A 20,104-nucleotide genomic window follows, 5' to 3' on the forward strand; every position below is an offset into this window, starting at 1 on the left:
AGCGTGTCTTCACGGTCAAGAACTAAACCTTTTTTACGGACACCATTTCAGAATATATATAGATATATGTATATATCTATATATATATATATTCTGAATGTCGTCGTCCCCTTAAATGAAGCATGACAGGAGGCCATGCGTACCTGTTTGTAGAGTAAGGTTCTGCTCTTGGGCTTGTGGCTGTTGTGCTGGGTGTAGCAGCGACCCAGAGCCGCCAGGTCCTTCATAATGGAGTTGAGGGCCTCCTCGTCATCTAAACACAGAGGATACACATTAGTTAAGCGACGTTACTCGATAGAAGAACTGAAACTGCACAATCACCTCTAGCTCTATAAACTCACTTTCCATTGTATACACGTGTGAACATTCCTTCACATTTAGAGCGTCATGGATGAGTTATGATAGCCTGAGGAGGTAACGCGTGTCGGGTTTGATCATTTGTCATGTGTTGGCTCAGACCAGGCGATGAGGCAACACCTGGTCGGTTACTTCCTGTTCTGGTGCCATCGGCAGAGTTTCCACTCATGGAAATAATCCAGTGGTTTCTCTCCGATATAATCACAACAACATATTCCCTATGAAAAAGAAAAGATACCCAGAAAATAGATGTTTTGTTTTAAAATCTGTATCTTTTCTGGTGTTTATCGCTCTTTAGGTTTGAGGAAGTGAGGAGTTCAGGTGCTGTGGATGAACTTAATAACAATGCTGGTGGCTCTCAAACTCCTGCACTCTGCATTCAAAAGCCGTAATAGAGAAAAGGTGTTTAATAATGCAGCATGAGTGGCGGGGGAGGGGGCAATGCGGTGGAGCTTGGTTATTAAGCACTTTAATATTTCATCCTGCATCAATGGAGAGATTTCAGGAACATAGTTATTTAGTTTAAATTAAAGATGCTGGATATTTTCCTTTGTCAAACGCTGAGCGATTCGGAATCAAAGCGGCTGCCGGCAAGTCGAGTCAAGTGTGTTTCAAATTGATAGCTCACTTCTCACAAGGGACAGGTCCACAGAGCACTCATTAGACCCTTAAAAAATCATTTAGCAAAGCTGAGAGTGCAAGAGACAGACGCTCAGCAACTCGCCAGTGTTCCATTCCTCACTCCTCATCTCCCACTTCACTCTTTCTGCCACACACACTCACACTCTCTCACGTCTAAAGGGTGCAATCATGCAGATGAGACCTGGATAGAACCAATTATCTGAGTGCGGTGATTACAATATAACGAAGAGGTCGTTGACCTAAGCTCCTGCCTGCCTCTCCGATGAGCCCTGGGTGCATTCATTATAAAAAACACACACACTTTGTTCACTGGGAAACCAGGCCAGGTGTGCGCCACGTAACTCAAACAGCACCTGCAGGAAAGACCGCATTCGTGAAATGAAAAGGGATCCGTGTGTGTGGAAGACCACTGGGAATGTCATTCATAGAGAGTGTGGTCGTGGCACGGGGAGCAGCTGTGGTCCGAGATGACATCTGATCTTGTTCGGCTGTCGCTGCCAGCCGTTTGTCGACAGCGTTCCGGTCCGTTAGGTTCGCCCAGGGGTCAAAGCAAACAGACACAAACACAGATGTACACTTCCAACCTTTATCTTTACAACCATTCTGAGACCTCAACTCAGGATTATAAAATCTCTATACCTTCTTGCTTAGGGGATCGAACCGCTGAACCTTTGATTGAAAGAGCGGACCTGCTAACCACTTGAGAAGACCCAAAATTACCTCAATTTAGCCACCACAAGCTACTAGTCATACCAAACCAAGTTAGGCTGTATTACTTTTTTTATTTTAATTCCAAAGAAGAAGAATGTGTACATGTTATTCCTTCAGAAGTTCTCCCTTTAAATCCAGCATCACTTGGACGTTTTGCTTTTCACTGGAAAGCTGCCAGCTCTCCTCGGCGACCTCACGTGCTGACCTCTGGACCAATCACAGAGCGGACCTACATTGCGGTCAAACCAAATCAGCAGAGAGGTGGACGTCTTGTTTGACAATCCCAATATAGCAGCCGGAGTGACGTGAGTAACGGCGTCACACTCCCTCCTCTCACGGAGAAGCTAGATAAGGTGGAGCGATAAGTCACACCAACTAAATCAAGAGAAGGGTAATCGGCAAATAAAAAATTATAACTTTAACGCCTTATTATGTCAAAGCACCAAACCATGAGAAAATGATTGAGAATTACAGTATAATTAGAGACAACCAAACAAGCCCGTCTCTTCTAGACGCTGTGATTGTGCCTCATTAGCACATTTCTCTCTCTGGCAACACGTCAAGGCCTCACTGTGACTGATCAGCTCAGGTAACAGGTGAGCCACTTGTGGCGTCTTCCTCTCTGCATGCTTGTTGAAGAGATAAACCAAAAGGAACAATAGAGAGAAGAGTGAAATGGCATGTACATATGTAAACAACCCGCATTCCTCCAACCACAGCAGAGCACAGCGGACTGAAACTCCCAGCTCGCGGTTTGTTAAACCGCGATCTGTCTGGAGCGCTGGATGACTAACGGCCCGACCGGGCCTGTCCTCCCCGACCAGGAAGGAACTGACTCACCATCTCTGTTCTGAATACGGAGCAGGGCTCACCGCGTTATTCCACACCAGGAGATTAATGCCTTTTTGATTGAATAAGTCAAAGATCGACACGAGGGAGGAGAGCATTTTGTCCAAGGCCGCTCTGTGAAATAAACAGCAAGTTGCTGTTGCACTGCAAGACAAGTGTGCATTAATTACTGTTGAGACAACAACAATATAGCAATAACCATCTCTCTCTCTCTTTCTCTCTCTCCACGTGTTGTTTCAGTCAAGCCTCTGCAGGCTTAGAGCGCCAGACTACCCTGAGCACTGGCAGTCAAGGATACAAAACAAACAACAGAGGCCTGCATGCGCGTATCCGTGTGCGTGTGTGTGTGTTTGTGACCTAAGGATAATAGCAGAGGGCGAGAGTGTGAGCGCTGGTTGGCGAAGGGGGTGGTGAGAGTGTGAGAATTGCGTGGTGGCGAACAGAGCCGGCAGTGATGGCGACCTATAAATTGATGCATTACATCACTGAGGCCTGCTGCCAGGCCGAGGCCAGCCAAGGCTAGCCGCCGAAACAGTGGAAAGCAACCAGCTCGCACATCCCCGCCAGCAGCGGCCACACAAAACCAACTTCACCAACTTCAGGAACCTGAAGTCAACGTCTGGTATTTGGATGGGTCGGAATACCTTCGGTTTACTTCCTGCGCTTCTACTTGTGTCTTGGGTGAAATGTTACAAGCATGAGAAAAAGGGGGAATTCCAGGAGGCTAAGCAGAGCGAGCAGCGTTGCACAATGGAGGCTGATTGCTGGGCATTGCATCATCACTCTTGCATCTTTCTTTTTCTCCTCACACGAAAGCTGAGAACTGTGAAAGCGTCAGCGAGTGAAACGAAGTTGGAACTCCAGTTCAAGATGGTTTACGTAAAAGGAGTTATTCTCGCTGTCGAAAGTTAGACTGGATTTGTATCGATACAAACGAGCTCCTGCGAGTATTGATAATGTTTTGGTCAGTCTATCTTTATTACTTTCTCTAAAAAGCCGATCAGATCCTTGTATTGCTTTACTTGCTGTTGCTCCACAGGGTTTGCACCCAAGTAATTAATCGTGCAACGTGGTGGCCTTTTGCACTCTAGCGCCTTATACTGCAGCTAGAGAAGATACATCTATCTCTCCAAGGGTTTGTTCTCACATTTGTGGAAAATATGGGCTTTTCCTCTGCAGCAAATATGAAGAAGCGAAACTCTAATTTAGTGGTACAGGTTTGTGATGCAGTGTTCTCTTTGTATATAATGTGAGATTGTGCAATAAAAATACCTGTTTAAAGGAGTTAAAGGAGTCTTCTCCAAAACCAGTACAGCTAAGAGAGTTTGCTCGTGTTTAAAGAATAACACTGGCTTCAAGAGGCGAGTGCTGCAACTCAACACACAGCCCCGTGAGTGTGTGTGTGTGTGTGTGTGTGTCTGAATGAAGACATTGAGGGGATTTCCTGGTGCCGAGAGACACATCATGGCAAAGGCATCCGGCAGGACTAGCAGCTGGAGCCAAAAGTGTCCTCACTCTCCAGCACAGGCCGAGCTCTGACGCACAACACACACACACACACTCGCAAATATACACACACCAGCTATAATAAGCCAGGCACACTCTTTTCTACACACCTTGTTGTTTATCGAAACTCCGATACAGCTAATTTACCACCTAATGGGTGGAACGTTTAAACCCCTGAAGTTAATCTTTCACTAAGAATAATGCGGCTGATGTAAGGCTGGGTGCTGTGGGCGTGTGAAATGGTTGCGCAATCAATGTTTGTACAAGGTCTCTACCGAAAGTCTTTTATTGGAAAATGTCTGCAATCATTTCTATTCAACATCTAGACTGTGACGCTCCTTCTCTTTGTCCGTGTATGCCTCCACCGCTCCGTAACAAGGCTGGAAGAGGACTCTGTGCACACTGAGTCGATGTTGAGGAAAAGTTTGACTTGTTTCAGATGAATGCCCATCTGCTCGTTTATTATAGTTATTATATAGTTATTTACACCTACTCCTATATTTGTGGATGGAGTTTGTTGCTAGCTTGTTTACTATCAGTTAGAGTGACGACTGATAGTCTTTTAATCTAGGGTGAAGGCTATTGGTATCATATGAAACTATGCTGGCGGCTAAATAATGCTAATAAGTGAAAAACTGGAATAGTCATATTCACAGGGGTCCCTAGACCTCAAGACATGTGATGTAAAACGGGATCTTTGGGTACCCACAAGTCTCCCCTTAACAGGCATGTTATTACAGGCACTACAAATGTGTTATTTTAGTCTATTCCCAAAATGATTGTATTTGAATATTAACTAACAGTCTTGGAATTGCATAAATGTGGTATGACAGATCTGAATTGTTATTTCTGATTTGTGACTAGAACAACTCGACACACACTGCTGCGCTGCGTCTCAAATGTAATGAGATGTGCACTGCTTCTATGTGGCCTCTAAAGATCCCCGGACCCCTCCCCCTTTAAAAAAGATAAAAATGGCATGACCAACAATCCTTTGGCAGGAAAGAGAATCTCCATATTCCACAACATGTCAAGCAATTTCTGGAATGTGGATTTTTTTATCTGAGGCAACAGGTTTACCTTGTGAATTCCTGTGCTGTCCCGGTCCAGTTTGGAGACCGTCATCTGTGGAAACAAAGGAAGGCAGCACGGTTTTGGATCGAAAATAAAGTTACGATGCACACATAGTGCATTGTTCTTGGTTTTGAAAGGAAAGAACAGACCAAAAATATGGATTCTATGTTTTGAGTTTTGTTTTGAGCTTTTAAAACATGCAGGTCCTGTGCACATGCAAATACACCACAGGAGAATCTGTTGTTTGAGTTCAGTGTGTGTGTGTGTGTGTGTGTGTGTGTGAGTCTGTGTTTGTGTGTGTGTGTGGGAGGGGTGGGTTCTGCATAGATATGGGAGTGCATTTGTGTTCAGGCCTTGTAGGTGTAAATATATATACAATGTGCAACACCGGTATACTTTGGGTTTTTGAGGGAGATATGTGAGCAACTAGAATGTCATCCGTTTATTCAGCACAATAATCAAGAATATAACATTGTTACGAACAACAATTTACAAAGAACAAAAGAAAACAGGCCATCTGGATCTGTTAACAGCCTCCTCACACTCCGACACATGTTTTTTTTCCCTTCCGTACTGTTCCTGCCAGAGGATGCGAGAGAGGTGAGTATGTTTGTGAGTTTTCTGTATGTACTGTGCTGCACTGCAACCTGCTTCTGAATACTACTCACCCATGTTTACTGTCATCATCAGGAAGTGGCCCTGTTGAACTCGAGCCCAGAGCTCAACTTCTCTCTGCAAGCGAAGATTTCATCCTGAGAGCGAAAGAAACAAAAACACTGTTTCAACAACCAAGAATTGTGCCACTTTCCTTCAGCTTTGCGCCCATAATATTTCTGGGTTTGCACAAAAAACAGCGAAAACAATGACAAAACAGGACGCAGGTTGTAGTTTCAACACAAAGCTTGTTCTCCACCATCAGTGTCACCGCTTGTTATTTCACAATCGTTATTTATCCAGAACAGTCTCTTGAGGCCGATGTAATCTTTAAAAAGATTTTTTTTACGACAGGCAAACAAATAACAACACCACAACTAAGAGATGCATTTGAAGCTGCCAACTCGATCCATCTAAAATCCTATGAATGCCCTGATGTCTCTTCGTGGCTGTAAACTCTGAACACCACGGCATCCGTGGAGGAATTCCTAGTTGTTTTGATGATGGAGGATGCACGTGCCCTTAAGATCCTGCGGCGCAGCAGCAGGCGTGGGTGTTTGCCTAACTGCCTGCCTCAGGTAAAGACCATGAGCACTTAGAACACAAAGCCAGAGACTTCTTTATGCATTACCTTGGTGAGCAAAGAAAAGCAGTTGTCACATCCCATAATGGAGAAAAAAACGAAGAGTGTTTTATCTCTTGTTTTTTACCCCACTGATGACAGCAAGTTAAAAAATACACGGAGGAGTAAACACCTTCACTTCCCACTTCACATTGTTTAGGTACAGCCAACTCCCATTTTATAATGCAGTGAAATGTTGTCTTTAAAAGTGGATTGGTCATATCCAGTAAAAGGCGGTGTGCAGATGTTTCACACACAAAAACTATGGGAAACATTTTGTTTTTTCTGTGCAAGCTTTAACAAAAGGGGAAGAGGAACTAGAGAAACAGCTGCCGTACAGTATTTTGTGATCTTAAAATGTCTGTGCTGGTGTATTGAGAGCATCAATCACAGAGAGAAATAGGGCTGACCAACGGGAAGATGCACACAGCCAAAAAAGGCTTCTCTGAGCTAAATGTAAGACTTGTTTAAAGCTTGCTTAAAAGTGCCAATTATATCACGGTAAAAGCTGTCATGGGGCCAGTTGCACAAAAAGACAAATTACCAGATTAGAGATGTGTCAGCAGTCTCTTTTCAAAGTTCATCAATTTAAATTAACATGAGTCACCTTAAGCCACCGGTCATACCAGACCAAGAGAGCTTGTATCAGCAAAACTACAGAGTGTATTGAAGGAGTAGAGGGCCTTTTACTGTCTATGGAATCAACTCATTGTTTGCAGGAGGACCAATGTGCCATTTATCTTTCATAATCTGCCTTTAAAATGAAAAAAATAATAAGACATAATCTGAAAAAGAACAATTTGCAACTGAACATCGTGAAGAAGTAAGTAAGAGAGAACCGACAACAGGACATCATTTAGTGTGTCGGCTCCTCTTCTGTGTGAATGAAGACGTGTAGCACAAAGAAAACCAAATATCAGAACGCTTCATGAGTCCTTATGCTGACATCGCAGGCGATTATTTTATTGAAAAGGGTTAACAGGTTGTTATGGCAGAGAGATCTGAAAGCTACAACTCCGGCTGCGTGTCAAGCTCCTGTCGGCTCCAATGGTAGACATCCAACAGTTGGCATCAGCGCCGCGGTTTGACGAAAAGGATCCGGTGCTGCTGCTGGGACATCTTTTTTTTAAAATTAATTTGTGTAGTAAACTAAACACTCCATCACATGATTAATTTCCACGCTCCATTCGCAGGCAGCACAGTGTGAAGATGAGATAACATAAGGATGAGAGCGGTGTACTTTCATACAATGCTTGCAGGGAAGAAAAGTATCAGACAAAACAATGCACGATTGCAAAGAAATAGAATATAAATACTGTATTAATAAAGGAGTGTGGGTATTTAAAGTTGCACGGCGGATTTAGTTTAGCAGGAGGCCATCAATAGCAACAGAAAATATTTGGAAGGAGACGAAAGAGCCTCCAGAGAGATTAATAGCAGCGCTTACCAAACATCTCTCATTCTTAAAGCCTCGCTTATTTTTTGGTTTTGCTATCTCCAGTGTCCACGTTACATGTGCCCTTGTCTTTTTACCCCCAACATTTAGTGCAGACGAACGCTCCAGCCCGTCTGCAGAGACACAAACACTTTCTCTTGGTGTCGGCCAGAAAACGTTTCGTTAAAGCAACACAGAGGGCCACCAGAGCAATGTGCAGCCTGAGGGCCTGAGTCACAGGGTGCCGGCAGAGTTTGAACATGGGAACATGCGGCGCGCGGCTGTCAGTGGCACAAATCACAAGAGCTGCTGGATGGGAAAGCTAAATATTTAGAGCCTGTGCAAAAATTTTCAAGGGCGACCACGTTCTGAGAACTGGGGGCTCTAAATACACCGCACGCTAAATATGGGCAAACTAAAAACACACTTTAGACTGCAATACATTTATTTAAAACTGATGTACCTTCGATATTCGGTCGCAACATTGAAGTGGGGTGCGATGTGTTCCTGTGTCAGGCTGTGTTAATGTGGTGCCGATGACCACACATGAAAGAGATGAAGAACCGCCACAAGACAGGTGGTCTCCCTCCACCACGTGGTCCAGTCTGGCGCTGCTGCACACACACACACACACACATACGCACACAAGCTTGCCACGCGCACACGGGAACAGAAAAGCCCTGTCCCGTGCCAGTGAGTCAGCAGATGGCCCATCTGTTTACGCCCCTGTGCCCAGCGTGACGCCGGACTAGTGGTGCCCACAGATCGCCCGGCCAAATTCTCCCCACACTGCTTGGCAGGAAGGCGGTTTGCCGAAGATCAGATGCTAATCGCCACTCATTCGTGTCCCTCTGCAGCCGCACGTCCGCCAAGAAAAGACGGGCCCGTCTCTCGACCAGAGCATGAGACGTACGAAGGCTAAGCACATCCAGAAGTGCTTTGAAAGCTGTGACGCACTCCACTGTCAAATGTGGAGAACATCACGAGCCGGGCCAATGTTCCTCTGGCAGAGGCCTCTCTTTTGTCACAGCGTGAGGACTGTGCTGCGACGACAGAGGAAGTTAATTAAAAAGAAGACGGCAGAGGACGGGATCGTGGGGAATTGTCTGAAACAGACAAAGCAGAGCCGTGCTCCTCCAACCACAAGCCGCGTTTATATTTTTATTGGGAGGGATCGAGCAAGAATCACAGCCAGGACAGGACTATGCACTAAGTAACCTCTTTCAGCCCCGTTACATCACTCTCGAACCAAGAAAACAGCGTGATGTTGGCTGTAGGTCTCCGAGGGAACCCCACCCCCCCTCCCTCTTTAGACAAGAGAAGTGGAAGGTCTGCTCTCCAGCTGCCCGGTGGCCTGAGCTGGATGACCGAATGTCTGACATCGCTCCGGTGGAGTCCCAAAGAAATCGACCACTTCGGACGCCAACTTCTAAACTGTGCAACTTGCCCGTTGTGCTCACAGGGTTTCCATTCCCCAGTACAGCTTTTAACAGCCGTCACGAGCCAAGAGAGGCCGTCCGTAACGAGAACACAGAGATCAGTCGGCGGTGAGGACAAGACATCTTATCTGTGAGAGTTTGTTTAACGAGAACACAAACTGCGGTCAAAGAACGGTTTCAATGAAAGACATGGAAAGAATCTGCTGGATTTTCTTTATCTTTGGACAGAGCCCGGCCAGCTGTTTCCAGCCTTGATACTAAGCTAAGCTGACCAGCTGCTCGGTCTAGCTTCTAGCTTCAAATTTAACAAACAGGAATAGCGAGAGGTATCAATCTTCTCATCTACGTCTCGACAAGAAACCAACTACGATTGCGAAATGATGTCATCATGGGTTGCGCGTCATATGCGTTTTATTCAGGCAGGCGCCTCTCAGGCCATCAGGATTGTGAACTCCGACCTCACACACACACACACACACACACACACACACACACACTTACTGTAAATAGCACATTCCTGCTGAGCATTGAAACATCTTGAATCTTGAATCTTGAATTTGTCTTCCCTCTGGCGTTTTGGAAAACAGACGCGTTGAACATTAACGCCTTCCTGCATGCTTGTAGCTCGTCGTCCTGAAGTCTTCCTCATAAAGTAAAACAAAGCTTCAGTGTATTTAGAAAAATTTCCAAGTTTTCCTGAAACTATAAATCCAATAAACATAGCTTTTTAAAAACATGCTATACTTCAATAGCTGGTTGAAATGGATGTGTAGAATAAAATTGTGAATATTGTGTAATTCATCACAGTCAAAACATACACTAACTTTTTCTTGTAATAGATTTAACCATTTATTGCAACAAATGGAAATACAGTAATGCTTGGTGCTGAATGCTCTCTGGGTTAGAGAAGCAGCGTGCTAAACCGAAACAGGGAGCGCAATGGGTATCCAAGAGTAGCCCCAAAGAAAGACATTGAATACTAGTTTAACCTTCGAGCCACGATAAAAGTATCGAGAAAGAGGCAGAGCTTTGCCAGCAGCGGTTGAATGTGGAAGCGTTGGTGGAGTAGAGATCACCGAGGAGGGAGGCCTATCTAAAGAGACAGCCTGGCTGTGAGAATGGCTGTGATTAGTCAATCCATCAGCGGGCTGTCCTGCGTCAACTAACTAATACTTCATTTAATGTTGTGATAATCTAGTTTAAATACAAATGAATCAGAGTCATGAAGTTTGAACTACATTAAGTTAATTTCTAATGGAAGCCAATTGACGCCTGGAATAGTAGACGAAATACATGCAAATGTATAAAGAAACTAGAATGGGCACTCGGTAGAGCGCATACCTTCGCATATCACAAGATTGGGCATTGAATTATGAACATTTTGGCATTAGTTGCATGCCAATTGGACAAAAATGTATCGTGCTATGGTAAAAAAAGAGTTTGACCTTTCCATGACCTTGACCTTTGACCCGATTGATCCCAAAATCTAATCAAATGGTCCCCGGATAATAACCAATCATCCCACCAAATTTCATGCGATTCAAGAACATTTTGACCTGTTCATGACCTTTGACCTTGACCTTTGACCCGATCGATCCCAAAATCTAATCAACTGGTCCCCGGATAATAAACAATCATCCCACCAAATTTCATGCGATTCGGTTCAATACTTTTTGAGTTTTGCGAATAACACGCATACAAATAAATAAATAAATACACGGCGATCAAAACATAACCTTCCGGCATTTTCAATGCGAAGGTAACAATAGCATGGTTAGCAGGACAGTTAGATGCAATGCAAAGTGTAAATTATGTGTATTTAATTGCTAAAGATATATAAAAAACAAAACAATGGAATTGACCTTTCACAATTACAAGTCATGTGTTAGTGACATGGCTTTTTTTTAAAAAAAATTTTATTGCTGTATCCAAAACAAAACAACACAAATCTCCACTGTTGATGAGGTCACATATGATGCATCACGGGCCTGATATCACGCGGAGATGTTAAGCTGGTCACAATACTTGGTAGACTGAATTGCGACACAGGACTTACTCTTTTTATAAGGTCAGTCGTGGGTGGCGGGGGAGTCTCGTCCGCTGAGCGCTAGCCAAGCCTGTGCTGTGGCCACATGAGTCAGAAGCGTAAAGCTGCCGGATTCTGGGAAACAAGACAATGGAGGAAGTCGCCCTGCACACACAGTTCTCTAAGCAGAGAAGCTCTTGAAGACGTAGGTGTCAGGAGAACGTCACTCCATGTGGGGCCTCCACGCTCATTTATCATTACCGTGGTTCCCCTGGCTTTGTCTCACAGGAGTCATTGTGCACATGTGGATCTCTTGTTTCAACTGTTAATGCATTCTCAATTGGGGCAATTAGATCATAATTCAGCTCGATCTCTAGTCTCATTCAGGGTTGAATTTTAAGATTATTTTCACTGTTCAAAATGGCACTCCTACATTTTTAACATAGACAGTGAAAAAAGCTGAAACGTTAAAATTGCCCAAAGTTACATATTTGAAATACCCCTTGACCAGCAAATCCTGACATTTTCATCTGGAAGCAGAATATGTCCACGAGCAGAGAAATATCTCAACAAATACTGTACGGATTGTCATGAAATGTTGGGCAAACATTCTCGGTCCCCAGAGGATGAATGCTACTAACTTCGATGAGCCGCTTGCATTTCATCGAATGCCACCAGCAGGTTAACATGTCCACTTATCCTTGAAAAGTTCAACACATATGTATTTGTCTGATGGTTTAGTTTATGACCACTAATGACATTTCCATCAGCGTCAGCTGTAATTTACGACGCCTCATCAAGTACAGAAGGATTAAGCTAGGTGTGTGTCATTGAATAAATAACCGATTTGCACCTATGGGTGTGGCTGCAAACACAGACTTAGTGCACAAGTCCGAGCCAGACTCAATCAAACATGTATAACTAGAACGGGCACTCGGTAGAGCGCATACCTTCGCATATCACAAGATTGGGCATTGAATTATGAACATGTTGGCATTAGTTGCATGCCAATTGGATAAAATTGACTATGCTGGTGTAAAACAAGATGTTGACCTTTCCATGACCTTGACCTTGACCTTTGACCCGATTGATCCCAAAATCTAATCAAATGGTCCCCGGATAATAACCAATCATCCCACCAAATTCCATGTGATTCAAGAAGATTTGACCTGTTTATGACCTTTGACCTTGACCTTTGACCCGATCGATCCCAAAATCTAATCAACTGGTCCCCGGATAATAAACAATCATCCCACCAAATTTCATGCGATTCGGTTCAATACTTTTTTTTTTTTGCGAAACATACAAATAAATAAATAAATAAATAAATAAATACACGGCGATCAAAACATAACCTTCCGGCATTTTCAATGCGAAGGTAAATATGTAAAGTACGATGCAGACCAGCATTCTGTGCAGTCCTTGTGAAATCGAAAGCATTATCTGCTAACTATCAGCATGCTACTATTGTCATTGTGAGCAAGTTAGCATGCCGATGTTCACCGTTAGCTAAAGCAAGGATACTCTCACAGTGGGTAGACTTTAGTTTGGTCTTGTTTTCTCGTCTTGAAACAGGGTTTTGTAGAAAAATGTGCACTATTGTCAAGATGACTTAATAATTTTGCCCATAAAATAACAAAGCCCAAGGAAACACCTGAAAGTTGCTTGATTTATTCAACCAGAAAGCCACATTTCAAATACATTCAGTTAAAAATGATATGAAACAGCAAATCCTCACATTTGAGGATCTGGACCCAGTGAATCTTACTTAAAAGATTCATCGATCCGAAGTTTGAGCTCCAGTTTCATCACTTACGCGTGGAACCATTTTGAGTCATATAGGAGAAAGCAGCCGGTGTCATGAGGGCCCAAAGGAACGTATGAAGAGTGGAGATTTGCTGCGTTAACTCAATCCACTGGTACCAGTGAAAGAGGATCCTCCTCAGTGGAAGTGATGGCTCTATCGGCTCACAGATAAGTAGATCTGCCATTATCATCAACCACACAACACTGGCTAAAAATAGCCAAACGAAGGAGTGATCCTCCTGCCGTCCACAGTATATCCACTGCTTTGATCACCAATACCATACTACCCCCCCCCCTTGAAAGGAATCCAAGCACAATCTGTAAAGTAAGCTGTCTTTTCCATTATGCGGTGACATGCCATTACAAGAACATTCATTCACTGTGTTCCTCCACCCAAATGCAGCCATGCAGACACAGCTCGTGGACCTGAACCCATTTCCACGGGACGGAATGTCAAACAGCTGTGCTTCAAGAAGAAGAAGGGAAGTATTTTTTGATTTGCCACCAAAGCTTTAGCCATGAAGAGGGCCTGTGGTTCTGGGCTTTTGATACTCAAGAGTCTGAGTAAGTACTGTGTGACAATGAAAAATCCAAGAGCAATTTTATTTGTGGATTCCAGTTAATGTCTCTGCAACAAACTCAAAAGCATGCCTCGCTTCTTTATAGATGTATGGAATAAATCAAATGCAATCAAAAACAAGGACCAGTTCCTGCGTTTCGCACGGCATCCGACACAGAGTTGTCTTTAGTGTTATTGTACGGGTCCAGTCCGGCAGTGTTGTGTCTATCCGGCTGTTCTTGCGGTCTCTGCCGCTGGTGGCTTTGTCCTTACGCTCAGACAAGCCGTGCAGACAAAGCTCAATCAGGCAACTTCCTCTTGGTTTGTGTGGAGGAGGGGGCCGGACCCTCGCGATGGAGAGAGGCGACCTGGGCTGACAGAGCCTCTCACTTTCTACTTTTGCAGGCATAATTAAAAAGTGACAATAGTTGTATTTTCATTCCATTCGCCTTCACAAAATACCCGGAGGGGAAATAACCGGTTGTGGCTTTTGTAAAGATTTAAATACAAATTACAATGCACTGTGTTGAATGTTATTGTCCACTGTAATGCACCACCCGCCATGACAAATTCCTATATGTGAAACATACTTGGCAATAGACGGTTCTGATTCTGATATGTGATTAGACTCTTAATTCAGTATTACCACACAGAAGCACCACAGTCAGCAGAAACCGCTTTACGTCATCTTGGGTGTGCCGCAACCGGCTTTGGACACCTGTATTTGTGCAGCGTTAATCCTTCAGTGCACACGAGGCCACGCTCTGTTGCATTGTTTAGAAAGTCTTGGAAAACTGGGATCTTTATGTCAATTCATATCTGGGCCCTGTCCTGAAGTCACTTCAGCAATTTCTCTGACTTTTGCCCAGCTGAGGAATTAATCATCGCTCAATTCTGGTTGTGCTATTTTTTTCAATGAAATATATGTGTATGTATCCCAGCTCATTTGTCTCTCTCTGAGAAGCACGGTGCTGCAACCACCCTGTTCTCCCTAAGAGGTGGTTTAATCCAGGTGGTTATTTGGGTTGTGCCAGAGACGGAGCTTGGTATTTAGAGCTGCATGTTTTCTTTTCTTGTTGGACATCTTTTTCCTCTCGTGCTCAGAGTCTGTGCCATCTGGCAAGGTCTGAGAAGGCTTTCTTTCATGTTTTACTAAAGAGTGGCTCTCTATCTACCGTGCGGCTCTGATCGATGGAGCGCTGAAGAGATGGTTGCCTTCCCGCCTGTTAACAATGGTTACTTAGTTTTCTTTCTTACAGTCAGGCCTCTCAGAGTGGCTGCTTCCGGGAAGAGTCATGGTGGTTGTACCAAACATGTTCCATGACGTCTCTGGCTCTTCGCCTCGACACAATGCTTTCTAAGAGGTCTACAGAGGATTCCCTGGGATTAATGGCTTGGTTTTGACAGCTTATTGTGGCCGGTGAAAAGTATTTGGTCCACACAGATTCAACTTATTGCAATGAAGACTGAAGAAAAGCAGGTTGGTCTGAGCTCAATTAGGAGCATTAAGCAGTCGGTGACATATGTGAGGCAGGCATTTCTGCATTTATGATCCAATAGAGCGTGTTTTCTTTGCCATCACGGGTTAACGTCTATAGAGTGATGGAAAGAAAGGTGTACTCTTTTTTTCCATCAGGGAGAAAATGGCAACACCAGCAGAGGCCAAGATGTGCTCACTTTAGTCTTATGAATGGGTCGAGCTCCAAAGAGCTCTTACATTTCCCATAATACAATCAATAGCGTTTTCAGTTTTTCAATCTTTCAAGCTCAATATCTGTGCTTCGTAGAGCAGGCAGCTTTCTGTTAGACTGCAAGACACTAACATATGTAAAAGAGGAGGAATAGTTTGCAAAGCTACTGTCCTGAATCCAAGATGATTGCTGTCTGAGAAGCTATGCAGTTATTTAAGCAATAAGGTACGAGAGGCAGTACTGTATCGTCAATAATGTCCGCTTCAAGTGTGTTGCTCGGCCCGGCGCGCACTGAACAGGACATTATTGACGATACAGTACTGCCTCTCGTGAATGCTTGATTTCATCTACCCGTATTATAATTACTAATAACCCTGTGTCAAGCATGTTAACCCTTGTGTTGCCTTCGGGTCAATTTGACCCGATTCAATGTTTCACCCTCCTGTCGCCTTCGGGTCAATATGACCCGATTCAATGTTTAACCCTCCTGTTACCTTTATATTTACTGACATATTTTACCCTTGAGGTCAATATGACCCCAGCTATTAAAATCTCCAGAAAATTATTAGAATTAATATTGTTTTCCAAGTTTAAGTGTGAGGTACTTTATGTTTGTTTGTTGACTCCCGAAAGAACACCGACATTAAACATTGAATCGGGTCAAAATGACCCGAAGGCAACACAAGGGTTAAGAAGCCTAATGACACACTTCTTTTGCTTTCTTGTGTAACCAGGCAACGTCCAAAACAGGCCTTCAAGGGCCGACGATAAGCCGGTTTCTATGAGTCACCGGAACCTTTCACCTCCGGCCCTGTGGTCACTGGGCATCTGGCAAGACTGGGAATTCATAGCACAACTTCACACTCCTCAGCGTAGAGGACAGCGTGAGGGAGAGGAGGCTCGTTCTGATGAAGACTCCCAGCATGACATTGTCCTGAGAGTTGTCAGCAGGCTGTTAAGGGGAGTTCATTGACGAGCACAACTTTCTCTGCCGAGACGTAAAAGCCTGCATGAGTGAAGTCTGCCGTCCATGACACCCGTAATAACTCTCCATCACACTCCTTCAGTGCTCGCCGATCAATATAGACCTAGCATCTTGGTTAACCTGCGAAAACGGAAAGCGATAAACTCTTCCTCATTAGTTCCATCAAAACACAATTAGCAACCCGTCGCTTCTGTCTCTGGCTGGCACAATTACTGTGGGATCCAGTATCGTTATCAGCCCGATGGATTGTTTTGCTGGAGGCACACCAACCATATCTGTGGGCGGCTTCCACTTGACAGTTTAACTCTCACTTTAAGGCTATTTCTGAGCCCCCTGGGGCACGCCAATGTGCTGATAAAGTCATCCGTCAGTCGGCTGCTCGGATTCCTACGAGTGCACTTCATGTTGGTTTGGTTTGATGAACACGATGGCCTCATTAAAATCTAATTTGGCGGATTGTCTCAGAGTTCTCTGCCATCGCAGACATCCACAGCTCATGTGGATGAAGCTCACCGGCATCCATGTCCCTTTTACAAGGGAGCAGCCTCAACATACCGTGATAAGCTTGGATGGACTTGGGCAAAGACCAAATAGAAGAAGATAAATGAAACGTGTGAAAGACCCTTAGAGAGACGAGGATTTCTCCTTTCTAGGAAAACATTAGCTTAACTGACCACTGTGAACCACAGGGGTCAGGAAGAGTGACAGCAGAGAGAAAAGTCGACAAACACAAGATGACAACGACTTTACAGAAATCCTTTCATACTCTACTGATGATAAGTGAAGTACAAAATACTGTTAAAACCATTTGAAAAGAGTGTCTTGCACTGTAAATACCCCCTCATAATTACATCCAAACATGTATTCTATGAGCAACAAAAGGTTAATTTATCAACAAAGCGTATCTTCTCACAACAACTATAGGGCTGATTATGTGCCTCTACTTATCCAAATTAATACTGTAAACAGAATGAAATGCATCTGTAGTTGTTCAGATAACAGTTCCCACTTGCGTGAACTACTATCCAGTAAGTTTGCTTTCAGGAAACAGATTGCATGTTTGTGTTTTAATGGAACAACTATTTAAACTACCAATGACCAACTTTATAATCTGCAACTCTAGTTTATTGTGCTGGCCTTGCATTTGCTATAAACAGGAAATAACAGTCTAAAAGCATCGATCTCACAAATCAACTCGAGACCTATAATCTATGGACTCTTACCTTGTCATCAATGTGTCTCCATGTTGTAGTTGTGGCTGCAGGATGAATGAGGATGAAATTAATTGGCGAGTGTAAATTATTACAGATAGCCTACACGTCAGGAAGAGCGGAAAAATCCCAGCAGATGCAGAGAAATCTTCACCCAAAACAGTGGACTGGTATCCGGAAACTGCGCTCAGTGCTGAAGCCTCACAAACACAAGCTGTGTCCAGGCAGAAAGAGCTCCTCTCCTCCCGGGTGCATGGTCTGTGTTTACAGAGAGGAATACACTGCAATGGCTGATGTGTTCCAGAGGAAAGTTTTTTTTCCAGCCTGCTCTTTGCTTGTCTTGACACACACACACATACATACACACTGACGGTACAGAGAGGAGCTGAGTTTTCCCCTGGAGCTGCGCCTCTGATGTCAGCAACAACGTGAGCTCCAGGAAGTGGTGACGCTCTCCGGTGGTGCGTTTCCAAGTCAGCGGCGGCAAAGTCCGGGGAGCAGCGCCCCCCCGTGGACACCTGGAGCAAATGCAACAACTGCTTCAAAGGCCCTTTTAAAGAAAGAAGTGGTTATATTCTATAATAATTCAGAAAACTTCATATACTTAATATATATATATATTTGTATATTTATATATATATTTGTATACTTATATATGTATACATTTATTTATATAAATATATATATATATAAATAAATGTATACATACAATTCCTGAAGGTGCAGAGACCCCTGTGTAGATGACAGAATGTATTCTCCTCTTGCCGAGACTGGACACAACAGCTGATCAGCTGCTGACACAGAGATGGTAGCAGCGCTTGCAGATGTTGACTGTCACCCGATGAGCTCACCTACAGTTTGTGTAGGTATACTGAGCCTGATGGCCAGAGTGGCATCACTTTCCAAGGATTTGAGTGCTCCTCTGGGTCACAGGCACAGTTTAAGTCAAAAACAAATAAAGATAAATTGTGCACTAATGACTCAACCCTAAAGACAGATTGACAACCATTAACCAAAGATTCCTCCCTTTACTGTGTCTGCATGAGCCATTAGGAACTTGGATCTTGCCCGTTTGAATCTGTAAACATCTGTCAAATTTGGACACAACTGAGACCCCCCCCCCCCCGTCATTTATTTTTCCTGGCAGCGTGGACAGCATGTTGTATTCAATTAGCAAGCGTGTGAAGGTGAGCTCCAGACTAATAGGCGGTGTTAATGAAACAGACCATGCAGCAGTGTATTTCAATGTGTCAGGCAGAACCAGGACACTTCAAGCTCAAAGACAGTATACCTGTGCACCAACATTATTTATAATGGGCACAACAATCTAACCTGGGGCAGTCTTGTCTACTATTTTTGTCATATTAGACCGGACAATCGGAATAACAATTGCTCCACTGACCTTATGTGCAGCATCGCACTCTTCACATTAGCTCTACACAGCACTGTTTTATTGTGATCACACAAAGCCTCTGGAAGACTGCTTCACTGCAATGAATATCAATTTGACATTTGTATTTCTCTTAGGAATTGTAGACTTCTGTAACGCTGAACTGTGCTCTAGATGAACACCACAGGCAGCTGTAATGAACAATAACAGGCTGTGTGTGTGTGTGTGTGTGTTCTCGTTGCTTTTGGAGCATCACTTTGGAGAATGTTTCAGAGAGATACCTTGCAGGATGCCTTTGTGGACAGATTTATGAAAAGCAATCAAACTGATTTTACATACTATAAAATAAATACTGTGAGCAGGTGAGGGATGCAGATGAGTTGCAGGTCTGCACTTAAAGCTTTATTAAAGCCAATCCGGGGGTCGTATATTCCCCCCTCATGGGTACTGAAATAGCCTGGACCGTCCAAGTAGCACTTGAACAAGATGTGCCTGCGGAGGCCCAGTTCACATGCGTTTGCTTATCCTTGTGGCAGCCCTTTTTTCATCTTCACTAAAAGGGTCTTCTGGAAGAAAAATCCATTCCCCCTCAAGGCGAGGCTGATATCGACTTGCTGGAAATCAATGAGGCCTTTGCCAGTCAGGTGAGCTCCACAGACAACAAATAACAAATGCTGTGGATTTGTTATTGTCACAGATCAAACTTTAGAGCACACGATGGATTTCCTGTGAGCAAAACTGAGATTCCAAGTGGACAATCCCGAAAGATGAGTGTGAGATTTGTTTTAATAGGTTTGTCTTCGACTTATTGGACTCAAGACTTATTACTGTAGTTATAAAGAGTGAAACATCTCTAAATAAAGCAATCCAGTGCTGTTTTGTTAACCCTTATACTTGCATTACACTTGCATAACATAACTAATGCTATTGTACCTTTGGTGTTAATACATCTGTTACATTCATGTGTAACAGCAGGTCATAAAGCACAATGCACGACAGGTGTCATCTGAACTCACATTAATATTTAACTGCACAAATCCTTCATTAATATGTAAACAAAACATACAGACTGAATGACTGTAATTGAAAGTTCATGATGTACTTATTATTAAAAGCCCGTTAACACGTAATAAAGTGAGAGACCTGA

At 43.7% G+C, this 20,104-nt stretch overlaps 1 protein-coding gene across 2 annotated transcripts in view; it reads right to left on the reverse strand.

Moving 5' to 3' along the window:
- Positions 1–17,962, reverse strand: part of map3k22 (mitogen-activated protein kinase kinase kinase 22) — a 36,721-nt gene extending 18,759 nt beyond the window's left edge. The window contains exons 1-5 of one of the 2 annotated variants that reach the window (XM_056433650.1): positions 17,722–17,962; positions 17,580–17,614; positions 5,808–5,891; positions 5,146–5,190; positions 144–253 (exon numbers count right to left, since the gene is read on the reverse strand). In XM_056433650.1, the coding sequence (XP_056289625.1) occupies positions 144–253; positions 5,146–5,190; positions 5,808–5,826 (174 nt within the window). In that variant the 5' untranslated portion in view covers positions 5,827–5,891; positions 17,580–17,614; positions 17,722–17,962. Of the gene's footprint in view, positions 1–143; positions 254–5,145; positions 5,191–5,807; positions 5,892–17,579 lie in introns of both variants that reach the window. The other variant, XM_056433649.1, reaches the window with a different exon arrangement.
- Positions 17,963–20,104: the final 2,142 nt, after the last annotated feature.

The sequence above is a fragment of the Pseudoliparis swirei genome, chromosome 16 (genome assembly GCF_029220125.1).
Source record: "Pseudoliparis swirei isolate HS2019 ecotype Mariana Trench chromosome 16, NWPU_hadal_v1, whole genome shotgun sequence".
In the NCBI taxonomy this organism is placed as follows: Eukaryota; Metazoa; Chordata; class Actinopteri; order Perciformes; family Liparidae; genus Pseudoliparis; species Pseudoliparis swirei.